The sequence below is a fragment of the Protomyctophum bolini genome (assembly GCF_963924005.1).
Source record: "Protomyctophum bolini genome assembly, chromosome: 22".
In the NCBI taxonomy this organism is placed as follows: Eukaryota; Metazoa; Chordata; class Actinopteri; order Myctophiformes; family Myctophidae; genus Protomyctophum; species Protomyctophum bolini.
Genome location: NC_137883.1, coordinates 13,745,234 through 13,765,846, shown reverse-complemented (window position 1 = coordinate 13,765,846; position 20,613 = coordinate 13,745,234). Strand labels below are relative to the sequence as shown.

At 41.0% G+C, this 20,613-nt stretch overlaps 2 protein-coding genes across 4 annotated transcripts; one reads left to right on the top strand and one right to left on the bottom strand.

Annotated features, from left to right (window-relative positions):
* Positions 1–1,130: 1,130 nt before the first annotated feature.
* Positions 1,131–19,842, top strand: bcl7a (BAF chromatin remodeling complex subunit BCL7A). 2 transcript variants are annotated; one of them, XM_080756206.1, is made up of 7 exons: positions 1,131–1,309; positions 3,002–3,083; positions 4,526–4,579; positions 7,695–7,791; positions 8,570–8,719; positions 9,342–9,451; positions 15,601–19,842. In XM_080756206.1, the coding sequence occupies exons 1-7, from the start codon at positions 1,218–1,220 to the stop codon at positions 15,673–15,675; spliced, it is 660 nt and encodes a 219-aa protein (XP_080612332.1). In that variant the 5' UTR covers positions 1,131–1,217; the 3' UTR covers positions 15,676–19,842. The 2 variants fall into 2 exon arrangements, with proteins under 2 accessions (XP_080612332.1, XP_080612333.1); XM_080756207.1 differs by lacking the exon at positions 4,526–4,579.
* On the bottom strand, positions 12,054–13,945 carry LOC308309910 (interferon gamma-like). 2 transcript variants are annotated; one of them, XM_080755884.1, is made up of 4 exons: positions 13,328–13,945; positions 13,143–13,214; positions 12,791–13,054; positions 12,054–12,492 (listed from the first exon to the last, which is right to left on the bottom strand). In XM_080755884.1, the coding sequence occupies exons 1-4, from the start codon at positions 13,445–13,447 to the stop codon at positions 12,403–12,405; spliced, it is 546 nt and encodes a 181-aa protein (XP_080612010.1). In that variant the 5' UTR covers positions 13,448–13,945; the 3' UTR covers positions 12,054–12,402. The 2 variants fall into 2 exon arrangements, with proteins under 2 accessions (XP_080612010.1, XP_080612011.1); XM_080755885.1 differs by having other exon boundaries at positions 12,791–13,003.
* Positions 19,843–20,613: the final 771 nt, after the last annotated feature.

Here is a 20,613-nt window from a genome sequence, read left to right as displayed (position 1 = left end):
ACTATCTAGGCTCATGCATTGCTGTTTCATCAACATAAAAATGAGTTTTGCTTTTTACCTCTGCTGCATGCTCACAAAATGTGTCAACAAATTTAAATAAGCAAAGATTCTTAGACCAAGCAGTGAGTCATACATTGGAGATCACTTCAATAGAATGCATGCATGGATATAATTTGTAAATGGATAAAGGAACAGGTGGTGCTGTAAAATATCCTGTGGCTTGAACTTTGTGAGGGTTTTGAGTTGACCAAAAATGTAATAAAGGTAGTTGTGACATCGGCCAACTGAATGAATAACTGTTCACAAAACACATTTGTTAAGGTAACTGTTGCAATCCATGTCTCTGTAATAATTTGTATTGGATTGATTTTTATGGCATTTGAGACACGTACCACTACAATATTTACTTTTGGTCTTGTGAGAGAATACTTTTATTTTTCTTCATACATTACCATAGAATTAGAATTACAATACCTATTTGGGGAAATTTCATGTGTCACTTAAATGCCTCATTTAGCCTAGTTGTTTCCGATCCTGATCCGGTCTAGCCAGAGCCCCGCCACCGTACCCGGTACAATCATATACAGTATATATATATATATGGGTACAATTCTTAGATTATATTCCCCACACAGAGGCATAGACAAGGGCACGTGTTGTTTCCGTATCCGCCCCCAGCGGCAGACTGGATCCGCAAGCGAATGTTGCCACTGTCACAGAAGCCCTACGGTACGTGTTGTCATGTCCGCTTATTATAAGCGACTTTGGGCTTGTTTTTCTTTCTGTAAAGTTGCTTGTATATATTTGTAGTTGCGGCTTGTGGTTTATAAACCAGGGTTTCATTTTCAAGTCTGCAGACTCCCATCTGAAAACATTTTAGTCCGGGGACCTTCAAACAAGATTTGAGATTTGTGTTGTAAAATGTAAAATGTTGAAAAAAAGATTCCACATTAAAATATATATAATTAAAATATACATGGAACTATGGACTTCCATACCTGGTTGCTTGTTCTCTCACAAAACCTGGCAACACCGAAGCCCTAGCTTTCTACGTTACCGTCGTACGGGCGAAGAACGAAGCGCAAAAACTCGGCGCACGCGCGTTGGGATCGGCAGGCCCCCGTGGTGTGTTTGCATTGTGTCTGTCTGGTGAGAACTGAAACTGCCGGCGTCGCTGAGCCTTTAAAAAAATATCTCTACCACCAAGCACCGCTGCAATGTCGGGCAGGTCGGTCCGAGCGGAGACCCGGAGCAGGGCGAAAGATGACATCAAGCGGGTTATGGCCGCCATCGAGAAAGTACGAAAATGGTAAGAAAAAGGGGAGAAAGAAAGGAATAAAAAAACAGCCTTCGTTACCTAACACACGAGAAAGGCTTGTTGGGGGAGGAGAGAGAGAGAGAGAGAGAGAGAGCGAGAGAGGGAACGAGAGAAGAACCCAAAAAGACATTTTCAACGTTTTTTTTTAGATGCAACTTCTTCAGGTGCACCGACCGGGGCGCACTTGCGCGACTTTATTCGATTGACTTATTCGATAACGATTCGATATTTTTTTCTGTAGATTTTATCTCTCTCTCTCTCCCTCCTCCCTCCTCTCCCCACCACAAGGGAAGGGAGGAGGAGGGAACAGGGTTGAACCCAACCAACAGAGAAAGAAGAAGCCATGTCGTTGCTGCTAGTCACATGAAGCCATTTCATTCCGACAGGAGAAATCCTGCCGTTGTACTTGTTGTTGTGTGCGAGGCGACGACGACACAAAAACCGTCCATATGATATCTCGCCCCGAGCCAGGACCGACCAACCGGGAGAGACAATACGACGACTCACTGGCGGCGCTCTGCTCTAGTATTTAGTTTTAGTGCAGTTCCCCAAACAGTGGGTCGGGACCCATCTGTGGGTCACGGACCATTTTTTATGGGTTACGAGTTACGACTCGAGTGAAAAAATAAAAATAAATCCCATTTTCTTGTCCTACATAAAAAATAAATAATTATAACATTCGAAATTGACGAATTCCATAGGCCCACACATAATAATTGAGAAGTAGTGAAAATAGCTGATCTACAAGCTTTATAGATGTGCTATTTTCACTTGTTTGGGATTCCGGGCAAACGTCTATTTAATGTCTTTTGGGTCTCGACCTGAAAAGTTTGGAAACCACACTCACTGGTTTAGTGTGTGTGGAGTTTTAAATTAAGCGCTTTGGAGTCGCTCTGAAGGGCGGCCAAGAGAGGATGAATGCTGCCTGACTGTACCTGAACGGTGGGGGTTGGGGGAGAGAACTGGTGATACATGGATGGTGAAAACACTGTAGTGAGTCAGTATAAAGATTGAACAAATACAAAGTATCCTATCCCCCCGCCTGGCCTCAAGTTGTAATAAGGCTAATGAAAAATATACTTGCTTTTTGGACGTGTTGTCTTCTTAAATGGAGGGCTGGCTACAGCCAGTCAAAGCATCTATAGTTTTATATAATTCGGTCATTCAGACTAGTATAATACATTCCTAGAGCCAAATGAGCGTTTCTAGATTTAGATTTGGGGTTGTATTTCTGTAATAACTAGTAGGTATTTAAAGTAAACGCATCTGATCATGTTTGTAAGGTAGTTTTAAGGATTCATTATAATTTGGTAATTCAAACAGTAATCCATTCCTAGATCCAAATTCATATAATAATGTTTTGGCAAGATATTTTGGTTTGTATTTCTGACTGTAATATCTTGGTATAGATAAAAGTTAACTTACAAGTGAACTGGCATCTAATCACGTTTGTTAGTTAAAGGCAGTGCAAAGTGCATGCATTATGCTACTTTCTCATTTCTCATTTTTTGTAGTTTTTTTTGCAAGGATTGAACACATTTGGGTGTTTTGTGCTAGGACAACATGGTTTTGTTTTGCGCTTAATAAATGACAACAGCTTAATTTAAAGACGTTTCATGTGCAGGCAGGTGTCTTTTATATTATACAGAGTCTCACGTCACTTGTGTGCCCTTTGCTAAACAGGGAGAAGAAATGGGTGACAGTAGGAGATACATCTCTTCGGATCTACAAGTGGGTCCCAGTGACAGAACCCAAATCAGACGATGTGAGTTCAAGCCTTCCTTACCATTGTCTCATATATACAAATATATGTACAGATAAATGAATCATGATGTGTGCCTATAATGCTACATAAGGTGGCGTCTATACAGTACATGGTGAAAAGGGACAAAGCGCTTCACGAAGAAGTGAAGTTTGAGCATGCTGAAGCAAGGCTCAAGTTTAGCTGAAGCATTGTGCTGATGAATCTATGGAATTATTATTCAAACAGTTTTTATTTAATATGTGAAATTGATGTGTCATTGTGCTCTTGTTGATGATTAAAGTCTCTTTATTAGGAAAAAGACTCCTTGATATGTACAGTACCATCTCATTTTCGAGGGGCTCCGAGTCCCAACACAGATACATGTCACAACATTATTGTACATGTAAACAGTAAAACAAAACAAATTACATACACCTAACATGGACAGGACAAAACATTAAACATTGCAAACCTTGAAACCCTTACAACCGCATTACGGCTTTGAATCCAATAATATACTGTAGCACATTATGAAGATTCTATGTCCTATACAGTGAGTGCAAAAACATAAAATAAAATAATGATAATAATAGTAATTACAGTATTATGTCTCCAAGTGAAAACATTTTCTCATAATTTGGAAGGCACATGAGGCCTGATATTAGAGTGTCACTGAAGCACTGTTATTTATATGGTTATGCTTAATTATGTTGGTTTACTTGATTATATTTTTTATGGTCACAACATTTTTCAGTATCTTCTATGTAATATGCTCAGAATCACAATCGGCTGTCATTTTGTCAACTGAGCCCATAAAGTCTGCCACACTGGATTAGGTTATCTAGGTTAGGTCACACTATTTGCTTTTCTGGTATACACTTAATATGTTTGAGGGGCGCTAGCCCCTCCTATATACAGGTTTAATGTTTGTCTTGGCCAGACAGACATTAAATGCCATTTAAAAATGTCACTGAGCAAATCGGCATATGATGTTATGTTATGATATCACGATGATGTAATAATAATAATAAATGTTATTTATAACGCACTTTACATATGAAGCAAATCTCAAAGGCAGAAAAATGTAAAAGAAAAATATGAATAAAACAGTTAAAACATTCTGTGGTCACCTAAGCCGCTAAAAAGCACACAGGGCAGCTTAAAAGTCAGATTTGGCAAATGCCTTACTAAAGAGGAAGGTCTTTAGTCCCTTTTTAAAAGCATCCACGGACTGTGGTGCTCTCAGGTGGTCGGGGAGGGCGTTCCACAGCCGAGGAGCAGCTGAGCAGAAATCCCGGTCCCCCATGGTTTTGTCTTTGTGCTTTTGAGTGTGTTTGATGTTCCTACTTAAAGGAGTTCCTTTAAGTAGGGGGGGAGTTGCTGTGGATGCATTGATGGGTGATGAGGCATACCGTGTATTCCATCCTGAAGGAGACGTGTTCATATTTTCACACTCTCACCAGGATCCTAGCAGCACTGTTCTGGATGTACTGGAGCCTCTGGATGCTCTTGCTAGGGTAAGATGTAAGATGATAAGGGTTGGTAAAGCGCCCCTCACTTCACATGGGTGATTTTGTATTCGGGGATGGTTACATTTGGTTCACGATTTAATATGGTTGTGTTTGGGCATTAGGCTAGAGATGGGTAAGATTAGATATAGAGTTAGTTTTAGTTTTAGGCATTTCCTTTGATGTTGGTCAGGTTAAGGATCCGAGAGGGCACAGGGGTTGACACTCGGGTCTCAGGGGCAAGTACAGGTTCATGTTCTACTTGCCCACACGCTATTTGCCCGGAAAGTAAATCGTCCATTATAAAATGATAAGTAAATTATGAATTACTGTTCAATTTAACACATATTATTTTACTTTCTGGCGCAACGTGTGATGAAAAATATCATACCTCAAATTGTATGCCAAATATTAGCCCCTCTCGGCACCCTCCGTAAAGTTTTCTACTTTACGTAGGGTCCCTATGCATTTATTCCATGTGCTGTGGTACACAGATGTACATAGGCCTACCATCCGTGCATTTGGTGGTGGTGAGATGTTTCAAAATAAGCATAAATCGGCTATAGGAGACAACGGAGACGTGAGAGAATTTTCATTTGGCGCAGAAGCCGTTAAGTATTTTTCTTTGTTTGACCGTTTTGGCTGCACTGAAATTTTCTCTCTTCCTTCCTTCCTTGACTTCCTTATTGACTTCCCATTGTACCGCCTCCCGCACCGAGAGTGGCTAGCTGCGCGTCCCGGATCATTCAATCCATTTTGTCCTACCAACTTAGGCGAGCATCCATGTTACAATCTGAATCAGGAATGCAACAAAAGGGAGACACAGGCACAGTTCAAAGTGTATAAAAATAAATGTATTTAAAGGTTAACTAACTAAAGGCCCAGGCCATACTACTCTGGATCTTTTGCAAAACGGATATTTTCGTCCTCCGTTTTAGAAAACATCCCTGCCCATACGACAGAGATGGAGTCCACACGCAAACGCAGAAACGCATTGAACACAGGATAAAATCACTGCAGTAGCAGGTTTCAATTGTAGGCTATATTATATTTGATTTTATATTTACACTTGAGGTGCCAATCATATTTTTGAATGAAGAAATAAGTACCGCATTTTAAAAGCCACCTAAATTGTGAGTGGAAGTGGAACATGTTTCTTTCATTACCGACTTTATTTCAAATGCCGACTCGACTTTTCTCTCCATGTAATTTAAAAATGATAGACACTTTACCATTGCTCTGGCGACTTGGCAAGTCCTGCACAAATAATAACATGCAGAGTCAGACCTATAGAAGTGTCCACAACCAGTTGTGAGCTTGTAGAGTGGCTATATTTTCGAGCTGTATAATAAATTACATTATTATAATAAATTATAATGTAGGCTAATACAATTCACGCGCGCACATTGTCAGCATGTAGGCACAGTGACATGCAGTCAATGGTGCGCCCTTAATTACCTAAACATGAGAGAGATGTGCCATATATGCGCACGCACAATGTGATTTCATTCACACCTCTCTCTCTCTCTCTCTGCATCCTCTCTCCTCGCATGACCATGAAATGGAGAGCAAAATACAGCACGATATAGTGTCACATGCGGCTATGCACACACCACCCATAGACTTGTTGATGTAGGCTGCTGCACAATGGTATTTGGCCTGGGTCCTTATTGGTATAGGTTAATATCCACAGTTTATCTGTAGCGGTCTGCAATTAACCTATTGTTCAGGCTTCGCACTCCAATACAAATGAAACTATTTGAATAAAGGTTGCACACATCAGTGAAATTATAATTAACCTCTGGGAAAATCCCTAATTGAGAGAGGCCTAGCAAGCGCACCACAGATCATATAGGCTGCATGGCTAACAGGGCTTGGGCACTACCCTACCATCTCTCTATATCATTTTATAAAGGCATATTAAAAACATGACTTGTACACCCAATGAAAATATAAACTTCTCGGAATATATACCACTTTGAATTATAACAATCGGTTGAAGATGATCTGAATATCGCACAAGTAAAATCTCAATTTGCGCTGAGGACTGGCAGTGTTTTACCTATACTTGTGAGGACCTCTGCTTGGATTCATGGCAAGTGGGGCACCGACAATCTGCAAGCTCACAACACAGAATATATACCACTTTGAATTAAAACAATCGGTTGTGCTTTGCACTCGGCACCAATACAAATGAAATCACCAGTCTGCACTGGACTATAGTAGGCTGATATATTTATTATTAGATGCAGCAGAGCTAGCCTTTGCTCGCTGCAGTTGATGCAACATATGATACGTTTTAAAGTTGTTAACAGTGATATATAAACATGAACAATAATGGATAGATATCTGTGTAGTTTCCATGCAGGCAGAAGCTGCATTTCTCACCTAATTATAGTAAAAATGATATGCGCTAATAAGCGGTGACATCGTTTCTCAAAAGCTCCGTTTCGCATGACTACACAGCTCCACTGAAATGGATATTTTCTAAAATCTTCACTTATTTATCCGTTTCCAAAAACCTCCGTTTGAGTGGCCGAAAACGCAGTTTGCGTGTGGCTGAAAGGCCCAAACGCACAAAGAAATGTGCGTTTTGCAAAAGATCCAGAGACGTGTAGCCTAGGCCAGTAGGCCTAAGTCACAAGTATAAGAGGTCAGTAAAGAATGATCATCGGTGTGTAAACAGTGAATGCGTGCGAGTGTATGTGCAGTGGGATTGTTGTAAGGTGTAAACCAAGGCACACAAACAAACCAGTAGAGAGGAAAAAGAAGGCAGATTGACACTTATATAGTCGTGGGACACACCAGACTCAGGTGTGGTCCAATCTCACTGCCAATCAGCCCTACCATGTTAGGCAGGGTAGGAGAGGGTCGTCACAATTTATATATTAGTGCCAATAAATAAGTTGATGATGCAGTAAGTTGTCCGTCTTTGTTCCCTGTGTAGAAGGTTTATCTCTCTTTTTGAAGTCTATGCCTGCTAACTAGACTTGCACCTCCCACAGGGTTTTTGGATGTGCAGGAGTCCCTTTTTTGTATCCTATATCCCCTCCAAAGGCTAGCCTATGTCTGACTCCACACATTCTTCTATAACTTAAATATTCTTCTTCCTTATTTGTTTTAGAAGAACAAGAATAAGAAGAAGGGTAAGGATGAAAAGTATGGATCTGAGGTGACCACTCCAGAGAATAGCTCTTCTCCTGGGATGATGGACATGCACGGTGAGTGGAATCACTTCAGGTTAACCACTAAAACTTAAACGCGTTTAGTGCAGAAGTTTTCTATCATGAAAATAACTTCACTGACTCAGTTTTTCACTAACCTTTGAAGAATCACCTGGTCGTGAAGGTACCTCCATTTCGCGATCGTCTCCTCCAAGGCCACCATACTCCTTGCACTTTGCACTTGCACAGTCCCGTTCACTTCCCTGTTTACCGCTTCAGAAAGAATCCCTTGTATCTCCTAATCTAGGGAGCTCTCCGTGGTTTTGACCAGATGGATATACTAAGCTCTTAATTTCTGACTTCTGACCTGCCTCTCGTTCAAAATATGAACGCGAGGGAATCCCGGTGCTGATTGTGTGGGTCCTTGATATTAAAATGTTTGAGAATCACTGGCATACTCTTATTTGGAAAAACTAGGGCTGTCGCAATTATTGCATAATCGTCTAATCACAATTATTTCAGATTCTAAATAATCTTTGCATAATCGTCGTAATTGTTTACAAAAAAAGCTGAAATTACAAGCTATTTCCACTTTTTAATTTTTTTTAATTATAAAATGATTAAATATATCATTAATTTCTTAGTCCTATCTGCCCTGTGCAATTTTTCATTATGAGGCCTAAAAAGGTTATCTGAAATAACTTTTGACATAACTTGTTGTCAAATGTTCAATGCACACAATTAATCTCAAGACAATTCATCGCCAACTTAAATGTGTAAATCGTGACAGCCCTGTTGATTAGTGACTAATATGGTCCACCTGTGTCCATTCCAGACGAATGCAGCAACCAGAGCTCCATTGCCGACTCGTCCCCAGTGAAGCAGGAAAACAGCTGCAGCACCAGCCCCACCCCTGAGCCCGCCGCCGTCTCTCACCGTGACAACACTGAAGCCAAGAACGACCAGAGTCCTGACAGCAAGCGGGGTCAGACACACTCTCTCACACAAACACAGACTCATGCACGGACACACACACGATTCACAAAAAATCTCTTGTTATTGATATTTTGAAGATAATCCCCTCCCCAAAACAAAGAAAGAGAAAAGGAAAGCTTTTAAACTAAAGGCTCATACATAGTCTGGATTTACGGTGGTGGGGTGACCACCGAACTACAACATGACATCACGAGCCGCGGTGAAGAGCAAACCACTTTTTTACTCACCACCGCTCAATGTTATTTCAGCTTCGGTGGTCAGCTCACCACCGGAGCGGTGGTCACCTCACCACCGAAAATCCAGACTATGAATAGGCCTTTAACTATTGTTGAAACGGTATAAAACTAAAACCAGGAAGAGGTTAGGGATGTGAATGACTCAGTATTTTTGTGTCGACATTTGAGGAGCATTTATCGATGTGTTGACCTTTTTTCTTTTTAACTGATAAGTTGAAATAAGTGATAAAAAACACCCTTTAAAATGGTCTGCTTCTACAGGTTACATTAATTTAGCCTGGATGTAGTCCTCTAAAATAATTGACAAATAAGTGAGCGTGTGTTGCAGTTATTCATGTGGGTGTGTGTGTGTGTGCCATATGTTGTCTTCCTCAGGCAAGAGCCTCCCAGCAGCCTCAGAGACCTCAGACAGAGCACCGTGTGCCAAGAGAGACAGCTTGTCCTCAGGGGAGAAGGACTCTCCTTCAGAGAGCAAAGCCACTCAGGTATATTATTTAAACATATTCATTATCTCTGTATTGCGGGACCCTCCCGGACGTGTCAAGGGGGATCCCTGCCGGCCGAGCTACTCAGCAGTGGGGGAATAGGGGGGCAGCAGACTTAACAGGTTCTTGAAAGTTCTGGTTATATGGAAACGGAAGCAGAACGTGGTTCTGGAACTTCACAGGTTCCTGTAAGTTCTGGGATCTGGAAAGTTCTAGTTCTTGTTCCACCCCATAGTGGAAAAGAGGCCTAACACTCAATTAACCTTGCGTGTCTCTTAACCACTTAGAAACCCCTCTATCCTTAGTCAAACGGACCTGAGTTACAACTGTACTTGGACGACCTTATTTTTTTTTTTACTGCTACACCAAATGTCTTCGCCAAAAATAGCAGATCTACAGCTTGTAGATCTGTCATTGTTCCCCCAAGGGCCAGAATGTGTGTTGGGGTTCAAGTGGCTAACTACTTAAGTTGAATTCACACCAGCAGCTGCGAGTGAATGAACATTCAATACAGTAGGTGTGTCCAATGTATGACTGACTAAGACCAGGCAATTGAATGCCCCCCTCTCGGAAAGTGGCGTGCTCTCCTCTCGAAAGACTAGCAGTAAATGTAGCAGTAAAAAGTCTACTGTCAATTCAGCGTAGTGGAAGTCCCTTTTTTGTTGTTACTATTGTGGAATTACTCTTTAATGCCTCAGTATTTATCTCTGAGGCATTATTCGTATTTGATTGCGCTGCTTTTTAATATCTGCACAGCCCCTCTGCAAGTTCAGTTTTTGCAGTCTAGAGTGACCACATTTCATGCACTAGCTTCCCAAGAAACATTTACAATGTTGGCCAGGTGAGGGTGCTAAAAGCCTGTTAAAATATACCATGTATCTGTAATAAACACACTACACTGTAGATTTGGATTAACAAAGTATACACCTAATATGTAGCTATTGTTGCTGTATAAGTATAAAGTGGGCTCAAGGAGCGGCATATAGAGAACATTATGTGACATTAAGGTCCCTGCATGGCTTTGGCCGTCTTATCCCCGGGATTAAAACCGGGAAAGAATCTGTTGCATTTTAGGTTTTTGCGTTGGCTATTTAAAAGTAGCAGACGGACAAGCTCACTGCAAGCTTGTACATCTGCTATTTTTAGAACTAATCATTTAGAAGTCATTTGTAGAATCGGTCTCGGGTCGTAATGGGTTAAACATGCATTACAGGTCAATAAGGTCATCAGTTTTGACTATTTCATTTGTCTTTATAGTCAACTAAATACCTTACGGTTTTAGTCAAATAAGTGTACAGATGATTTTGTCAAAACATTTTAATTTTTTCGGGACTTGATGTCGTAATGCCTGATTTTACATTTGGCATGGTGAAAATAGATGTTATTTTCAGAGCGCAACCAAACCTTTTTCTACTGGATCTCTTGCCCACTAGTCCCTCACACTCTCCGTAACATTTTTGTCTAAAAAGGTAGTCAACAGACAATTTTCATCGACGAAATCAACACTGCATGTCAAACCGTGGCCCCTTTTCCACCAAAAGAATGTTGTTCTAGAACTGGTTTCGTTCTAGATTCTTGGAACCGTGGTACTTTCGAGGAACTGACATTTTTGGGTTCCAGTTCCGAACCAACTTTTAGGGTTCTGAACCAATTCATTTTCAGTGGAAACACTCTGAACTGGTTCGATATTTGGCGGGGAGAAAAATAATCAAACTGGTTCAACCCCGGTGGAAAAAGGGGCCTGAGTGAAGGGTAAAATGAAGCAATATTACACGAGGCTGTGAGTTACTGTCATTAACGGCACGCCTGCGTTGCTGCAGGAATGAGCTGATAGGCGAGTTCCATAGGCAGCGCAGAAGTGTTAAGTTGCCCTAAAACACACGTCAACTCAATTTCATTATAACTAAGATATTTGATTAAAAAATGAATGACGAAATTGTCCTTTGTAAACCCCTAGCTTGCCTGCGGGGGCTGCCCAGTGCAGCTGTTTTGTATGTTTTGACTAGGTAGGCGGTGATGTTCGTTTGAAGCACGGGTAGAGGGCTATTTCAACCATATCAGATTGCTTCCTCAAAACTACCTGTGGTATAATGGAGATTATCTACTGTGTCAGACTGTCTGCCTGTCACATGTTGATCTATGTGAGCTGGGGCATTGTTTCACCTCCAGAAAACGGGACCTGGTCTTGACTGTGGTAGAGCAGGACCACATGAGTTGGCAAGTCTCCAGTCCGAAGGGAGCCGATAATATCTGCACGTCGTTTTTCACAAAGCTATCCGTCTGTCTGCACATCATCGACTAGCACAGAGTGATTGATTATCTCTGCCCAGGCTGCAGATTATTGCTTTCACTGTGCGTGTCCGTGCGTGTCTCCACTCTTAATATCACAAACTGCACAGATATTAAACTTCATACAGTATGTCATGTGCAGTGCACGCACGCTGCCAGCAGGCCAAATAACTCTGGCCTGCTGCCTGGCACAAATAAAACCTTTGGTTTTTGTGAGAATTAAGGAATATTTAATAAATATTACAAATTAAACATAATTTCACGTTACCATACACCATACAAGGGCAACTGGTGCTCAGGGCCACACGCAGCCCAAACCTTCACTTAAACCGCTTTAATTACTTCAGTAATAGTAGCTAAATGACTTTTCTAATGTATTTGCATTTAAGTTCATAAAGTTAACATGAGTAACCTATAACTAAATGCATTTGAAATTAAATAAACAGAAAGAAAAAAAAAATAGATTCAAATATAGCAAAAATAGCAGATATAACAGTATTATGCAATGTGGCCCTCTGGAGTGAGTTTGGAGTGGCCCTCTCCATATTCAAAGTTGCCCACTCCTGCCTTACACAGTCCACACACCAACAGAAATATTATAATTACATGGCGAATACCTAAATGTAAGTAAGAAATATCTGTGAATAAATCTAATTAGAGTTTCAGTAATCTAGCTCAACCAGCTTGGTGGCTTGTTGATACAGCCAGGGAAACTCCACTAAAGCCTTCTTCTGGATCAGTGTACTGTTGGTCTGAGAGAGAGAGAGAGAGAGAGAGAGAGAGAGAGGGAGAGAGTGTGAGAGAGATATTAAAAATGTTCACATGTTTTGTTTAGATTTTTGTGTGAAAATAGCAGATCTGCAAGTTCAAATTGTGTCGCCATTAAATGTTATTTGGCTATTGCGTGCATGTGGCAGATTAATTCGTAATGTTCCAATTCTTCAACAGAAACACTGTTAAATCCTTAATCGCAATTATTTGAGTGACAATTAATCGGCAAGTAATATTTTATAAATGTGACAGCCGTAGTCTGTGTCTGTCTGTGTTTACCATGTGTTTTACCGTTATATTCTGTAGATCCAGCATCTGTTTCTTTAACAGACTGGAGTCATGGTATTTATGTTCCAGCAGACCCCTGACTTCCCCCAGCACATAGCGCAGGTACTGCCTGATCTCAGCCTCTCCTTCCTGGACAGAGCCGTCAGGCGAGTCCCTGGTCTCATTCTGGCCTCCAAGACTCTGGTCCAACATCTGACCAATCATCTTCTCGTATACCTCCAAAAGTCCCACCATTAGCACCTTTTTTTCATTATCCTGAGAGAGAAAGATATAGAGTAAATAGATTTTGTGTGTGTGGAGGGGGTGGGGAGGAGGAGGGGTGGTGGGGAGGAGGGGGGTGTACCTCTATGTTGCTGTCTTGTAGGAAGTCAATGGAGAACACAGGAGATCCAGTAATTCCCCATTTGTCAGCTTTCTGCAAAGTCAACAAAAACATGTAACTTGTTTGTTAGACACTTGTTACATTTATGAGTAAGCCTCATTAAGCATGCAAGTACTAGCAGTAATAGTAGTGGCAGAAGTACTCACGTAGTGCAGAAAGAGATGTTTCAGAGCTTTGTTCATCCCGCTTTGCACGTCATTCACACTGCCCAGGCCAACCGACAGACACGCTGTGAGACACAATACACGCATTACAACCGATGCCATACCAATGAACCCTCCTCTGTACCGTCACAAGCTCCACTTGGCCAGCAATGCCCTAGAAAACAAGTCCAGTGTCTTCTGTACACTACAGATTCAAGTATAAAGTTCTTCCTAAAACTTAGTTTGTTTTCAAATATGATGCTTTGTATGGTCCAATTAATATGAACTCCACTTGGCTCCGGTGGTTGCTTGAGGTCCAGTTAGTCTGTCTGTAGTGTGACTTTGATTGTTCCTAAGGGAAGTTTGAGTTTACTAGTTTAGTAAAGTATCACAGTACTACTTATACTAGTGAGAGAGGGAGAGGTGTGAAAACTGTGGTTGTGGAGAATTTCCTTTAAATCAACGAAATTCACAGAATTGATGAGCCGTGCCACACATATGCATGCATGCCTGCGTGCGTGCGTGCGCGCACGCGCACACACACTTCCTTACTACGCTCTGACTATCGTTCGGTGGAATTATAGATACATGTGTGTCTATGCACACTGTCACTCGCACGTCACTCGCACGTCGCGTCAAAGGTGATTCTTCCATCGATATTTACCAGTCAAACTGGCACTGTCTTCCAATTCTATGTCAACTTCTATCCTAGATGGACAGACAGTGAGACAAGCATTCACTGGTCATTAGGGCTGCAACTATCAATTACTTATATAATGTCATTTTATTTAGCTTTTTGCCTGGTGCTTGAAAAGCCCTGGACTACATTTGCACCCACCACTACTGATGACCGTAAAGACAACTGTAGTGGACACTTTTTCCTGTTTGGCTGCCTTTAGGTCAATGGGAGACCCATAAAAAAATATATACATATGTCAACACATTGTAGATCTTATACAGTGGTTCCCAAACATTTTAGCCGGTGAAAAGATAAATTGGACGTTTGTCCCGGGATCCAAACTAGTGAAAACGGCACATCTACAAGCTCACAACGTGTCTGTTTGCAGCCATGTTGTCAGCTATTTTCACTACTACTTGTGTTTTCAAATTTTATTGATGAAATTACTTGGATTTCTTTTAAATAATATTAATTAACCCATTCTGAGTGGGTGTTTTACCCCCATAGGCCGGGAACCCATTTTGGGGTTCTGTACAGTATTCAAAAATGTAAAAATGTTGATGCTGCTATATACATATTTTAAGTTTTTCAGAAAACTTAGGTCACGATTTAGAGGCGTTTTTAGAATCGGCCTCAGGCCTAAATGGGTTCAAATCAAAATGTAATGAAATCAAGGTACCCAGATATAATGACAGGCAGCTTCACCCGGGAAATAGAAGTGCTCACCACAGATATCCCCTTACACGCACACACTCATACGTACACACACGTGCACACATTGACGCAGAGGTGTTTATTTTAAAGGAACTTCCTGTGTGTCACCAGAAAACCCCTGAAACTACTTTTCAAGAATTTCCACTTTAATATGTTCAGGTGAAAAAGAAACGGAAGAAAGGACTGTCACACAGCACCCACTGACGTGCACACACACAAGCTTTATTAATTACACTTAATAAAAACCTGCACGAGGACTAGAGCAGGGGCCCTGTCCAGAGCGGTTCTGGACATCTGTGGGTACTTGTTAGGAACAAGACTTATGGAGTATCATAGTTTATGGGTAGTCCAAAGTCTCTTCACCTTCCTCTTCAGAATCAAGATGATGTAGGAACATTACATGGCTATTCTCATTGATACAAATACAAATCATGACATTTTTTCAACATGGAAACTGTTATGACAAAATAATTTAGATTAGCTCAAGTAATTGCTATTAGACGATTAATTAGTAATTAATTGTACAAATACTGCCACGATGGAGTTCATGCAATTTGCATAATTGCAGGCAGTTAGTCCTTTTTTATTATCTTGTATCGTTGCTGTCTGGCAGAAACCTTGTAACTCCATATTTGTTTTGCTCTATTTCATCATGTACAACAGCGTTCTGACTTTTACTTGTATTTCAATATTGCTGTATTGATACTTTAACTTTACTTAAGTAAAAGATGTGAGTACTTTTTCCACAACTGCACTCAACAGCTACGATGATGCTACATCTACTACTAATGGCCTTGAACATTTGTTAGCATGCGTTCTTCTTTCTTCTACATTTTAACAAATATGATGATCACGATCTTTGCGTTTGTTTTTTCTTCGTCAGGATCTGGATGAAGAGACCCCGCCCAGCAAGAAAAGCAAACTGGACTCCTCGTCTCAGGACTTTGAGGAGAATTAAATGCTCCGTGCTTTTGAGTCATTTCGTCTCCTCTGACCTCCCGTACCTCCCTCCGTCGTTGACCCCTAGATCATTTGGGGATGATGGACACGTGCCTCCTCTCCTCTCTTTCCCTCGCTCCGTACTGTCTGATACCTGTTAACCACGTGAACCTATACAGTCCCTAATATTTTAGGGGGTGAAACGTCTGGCGAAAATAGCAGATGCGCATCAAGCTCATGAAGAGCCTTTTTTAGGCTTCGTAATGAAAAGGTGCACAGCGCAGATATGACGGATAACTAAAATATACCAAGAAATTATGTTAAACTAGTAGATCTGCTATTTCTATTATTTTTTTTAACTTTTTTTATTTTTTTACAAACATTTTTCAACATGGGCATGATTATGGCAATTATGACAAATCATTGCCATTATCTAAAATAAATGCGATTAGACGATTATGTAATAATTGTGACATGGGTCTATATTTTGTGACAAGAAAGATTTGGCATAGAGGGAAATACTAGCGGACCTAGTATAGAGCCCTATGGAACCCCGGTCAACTAAGTATATGTAGGGTTCAAGTGGTTAATACCGACGGGAGAACGGACGTCTCTATTCCCCTTCCTCTCTAACCTCCGAACGAACCCTCCCCAATTTAAGGCTTATATTCATACTCCAGTTTTAGGTGATGAGGTGACCACCGAAAAGGTGGTCACGTCATCACCTTAAACTGGAATATGAACAGGCCTTTACCCAACCCTGTTCCCCAACACTCCTCCTCGGTCCACAGAGGGAGAATGGATATTACCTCCTCCATCTCCTCGGCACTCCCTCACACAGCTCTCCCAAACATAGACATAAAAAGGTAGACGCTTCCTCCGGATCTGGGGCCTGTTGTAACTATCGTATGGTGGCCGCCATATTGAGCTAAGACATGGCGGAGGCACGGCACGCTGCGAACATAAAAAGGTAGACGGACGCCTACTTCGGCTCTGGGGCGTGTGCTTCTCAAGAGTAGGCAAGCTTTCCCGAGATTCCTTGTGAAGCATAGCGGAAGCACGAGTGGAAGCCTGCCAAGGTTCCATGTGCGCCACAGAAGGGGACATTCGGTAGGCCAATCAGAGGCACATTTTCTCATGCCAATAAAGCACCCTTGGATTGAATTTATAAATCCCGAAAAAGACAAAGAAGTTATTGGCCAGTAGTCACTTGTGTGACAGCGACGGAGAGGGCCTTCAGCACTTCCGCTTGACTAACGCCTTCGCTGGAGACGCATCGCTCCATTTAATGAACTGCAGTGGCCAATGAGGCATCTATTTTGACTACTGGCCAATCACAGCATGTCTTTTCCAGGACTTGTCAGACACATCACTTCCTTCTCAGTGACATCACGTCCTCCTCAGTGACATCACTTCCAAGTCCCAGAAATACACGCTGGCCACTATAGTCACTTTTGAGTGGCAGCGTGCTGTGCCTCCGCCATTTCTTTAGCTCAATATGGACGGCCTCCTCCATAAGCTAGCCTACATGTCACTCCAATGAACTGCAGCGGCGAATGAGGTGTCTTGTCTACCTTTCTATGTCTATGCTCCCAACACTCTTCACAAAATGCCAAGAGAAGCTCTGAAACCCCGGCTGCAAAATCCAGCCTCCAGGACCAGGAGTTAGTATAAGTGCTGCTAAACCCAGCCCAGTTCCACAGCCCAGACGAGATACACTGACCTGCATCTGTGACAAAAAAAAGAAAGAAAAGAGAGAAAAATAATTAACACTGGGTTTTATTTTTTTTGCGCTGATGTCCACGTCGGTGTGTTTAAAAAAGGGTAAGGTTTGATCCTAGACTCTGGTCTGAGAACCTGTTTGGATTTTTTCCTTTTTTTTATCCTAAGCTCAGGATACAAAAGAGGCTAACTTGGTCCTAGATCAGTCAGTGACTTTTACTGGTGGTTCTCAAAGAGGGGGGGGGGGCTCCTGGGACCCTCAGGGTTCCTTGATGGGGTTCCAAATCGACCCCTGGCACTTACGTGTCGTTAACTCCGAGAGCATCAAACGGAACCCGTTTTTTACACTCGCAGAGTTAGAGAGGGGGGGGGGGGGGGCTCCTTGGAATAAAAAACTAAAGTTTGAGAATCACTGTACAATATAGGAAGCCTCGACCCGTCATAGACAGTGGTTCCCAAACATTGGGTCGGGACCCATTTGTGGATCATTTTTATAGGTCCCTTTCTTTTTTTTCTACAGTTTTTATTTATTTCAAAACATTTCCATGAATTAAAAACTGATTCAATGATTCTTTTCAGTAATTTCATAAAGAAATCTAAGAAATCTTAAATTAGAAAACAAATGTTTAAGAAGCAGTGAAAATATATCTACAAGCTCACAACGCGGTGCAAAGCGACATGTTGTGAGCTTGTAGATTTTCTACTAGTTTGGGTCCCAGGCAAACATCTGGTAATCTCTCTTTTGGTCACAGGCTAAAACGTTTGGGAACCACTGTCATAGACAACATCACTTCATCACTTCTCAATTCGCCTCCTGTTAGACTAATGTTAATACATTTAATTTAGGAAATGTTTAGGGTTTATTTCTCAGGAGGGTCAATGCACTGTTATGGTATAATCACAATCGATCACAGATAGATTTGCTGCTGTAGTGGATGTGTCTTTTTTTGTTTTTGTTTCTCTATCCATTTTAAAGTTCTTCATCGGTTGTTTTTGATGAGTTTGTTTTCACATAGGTAGAGAAAGAAGACAATGGCATTGGTTAAGTTCCAACTGTTCCATAATTGGTGAAAACAAGCAAGGCGTGCCTTGTGTTCCAATGATTAAACATACTTTTGCTTAGGTCAAATAGTTCCTAATAGACATCTTGTTTGGTGCCATGTCTTGTTTGCCTTACAAGTGTCACTAATTGAAGTTACTCGATATTTATTTCCATCTATGACCGTATCAGTTTAATATTGGCTGTAACAATTAGAGACTTGAGTTCAAACACTAGCCACACCTTTTTTTCTCAGACAAATTAAACGTACGACTTTATTAAGCCTGATTTTAGATGTAGTTGCACACCGGAAGTAGATAATCTACAAGACCACGGCGCGTTGTGAACTTGTCGATCTGCCATTTTTTTGTTGTTGCCACCAGACACTTTGTGCAACCAAGTATCAACAAGAAGTCAAATTAAGAATTTCAGCAGTTTACTCTATACCTTGGTTACTGATCTTTTTTCCGCTTCAGTTGACACTTTGATTCTTGGTATAGGTTTGTGTGTTCAGGTCTAAAGTTGAGATAGACTAGTGCAGGTACTAGTGTCCTGTTTGGTCCATTTCTGGAAAATGTTCTGTGCATCACTACATCCCTGTTTGAACGACGCATACATTTCCTGTAGCTCACTGTAGAGGGTCCATTCTTTTTTTACCATGAGCATCGGTTAGAATCCTCCTTCAAGGTGCTGTTTATCGGCTGAATCCATACATGTGGCATCTAGCTCTTTTTTTTGTAAAGCCTTTTCATTGAGTCAATATGCGATTTTTACTTGAATTTAAGAGGAAGAATTCAGAGCTATGACATCCAGTGTAAAACCTCAAACCTTGTAATATGTATAGTTGCAAAAATAAGGCATGAAATCAATTAAATTCCTGTGAACCAACAATGACTTCATACAGTGGGGGCTATATGGGAGTATTTTTTATTTTATTTTTTGACACGGAATTACTTGATCAAAGGGTTTTCTTTTCTTTTTTTGTTTGTTTAAGCAGTCATCATGGATGGAGAGAAAATGAAATAAGTAAAATAATTGTCTCAGTTTAGAGGATGGATTAGCATATACCTCATTCCCAGTCCAGCAGTGCTGGTACTTAAAATGCTATGTATTGACATTAACCGTTACAAACAGCATTATTATGTACGCTCAGTTTAAAAGAAATCTCACTTGTGTTGTGAGTCTCACCTGATCGAACCGATTGCTTATAGTTTGCTCATAATTGTGTGTAAAACCATCTGTGAGATATGAATACTTGTATGATGTTTTTTGTTTTGTTTTTCCCTTGGGACCATGTATGTCGTATCACTTTAGATTGATCTTGTACAGATTTATGGTTTGGTTTGACTTATTTATTCCATCAGTAGTGCTTGGTTTTTATCATGTACAATGGTTTGTTTTCTTAATAAAACTTCACAAAACGTTCATCCGGTCACTGTGTTTTCATATGGGACTCGATTAAACTAGATTAAACCGGGAAAGCACTCGTGATTTCATTTAAACCACTAACGATATTTTATACATGGCTATTCAAAATGGCAGATATACAATCTTATAAATAAGGGCAGCTTGTAGATCAAAGTCAAAGTCATACGATTTGTCACACGTTACCGCAGTGAAATTTGTTCTCTGCATTTTACCCATCTCTTGGAGCAGTGAGCCGCAGCCGTGCCGCGCTGCACAACCTTAGCTGATTAGTATATTTGACCCCCCAAACCAACCCTTTGATGCTGAGTGCCAAGCAGGGAGGCATTGGGTCCCATTTTTACAGTCTTTGGTATGACCCGGCCGGGGATCGAACCCCGACCTCCCAGTCTCAGGGCGTGAGGGCAGACACTCTAACCACAAGGCCACTGTCTTGCTATTTTTGAAAATTAGTTTGATTTTCTTTGCTTCTTTTTTTATCGTCAAACGATGGAAAATGACATACTAGGCCTAGTATGTTGCTGAAAAGCATGATTTTCATTTTTTCTTTTATCCTCAAACCATGGAAAAACAACATATTATAGGTCATTTTTTTTTCGTTAAAGGAATTACCGTATGTCGTTTAAAAGCATGATTTTCATCGTTGAACACCATGAAAAACAACATACTATAGGTGTATGTGTATAATATATATTTTTTTTTATGTAATTTAAATCTGTGAAGCGTGAGCATGAGCAGGTGCTTTCCAAAAACTGAGGGGGTTGATAGTGC

Bases quoted from the DNA above. Each gene is read 5' to 3' on its own strand.
- bcl7a (XM_080756206.1), top strand. From the start codon at position 1,218: ATGTCGGGCAGGTCGGTCCGAGCGGAGACCCGGAGCAGGGCGAAAGAT. The intron at 4,580-7,694 runs GTAAGATGTAAG...TATTTGTTTTAG, and splicing joins CTCTGGATGCTCTTGCTAGG to AAGAACAAGAATAAGAAGAA. The intron at 8,720-9,341 runs GTCAGACACACT...TGTCTTCCTCAG, and splicing joins GAGTCCTGACAGCAAGCGGG to GCAAGAGCCTCCCAGCAGCC.
- LOC308309910 (XM_080755884.1), bottom strand. From the start codon at position 13,447: ATGGCATCGGTTGTAATGCGTGTATTGTGTCTCACAGCGTGTCTGTCG. The intron at 13,215-13,327 runs GTGAGTACTTCT...TTGACTTTGCAG, and splicing joins AACATCTCTTTCTGCACTAC to AAAGCTGACAAATGGGGAAT. The intron at 13,055-13,142 runs GTACACCCCCCT...TTTCTCTCTCAG, and splicing joins TACAAGACAGCAACATAGAG to GATAATGAAAAAAAGGTGCT.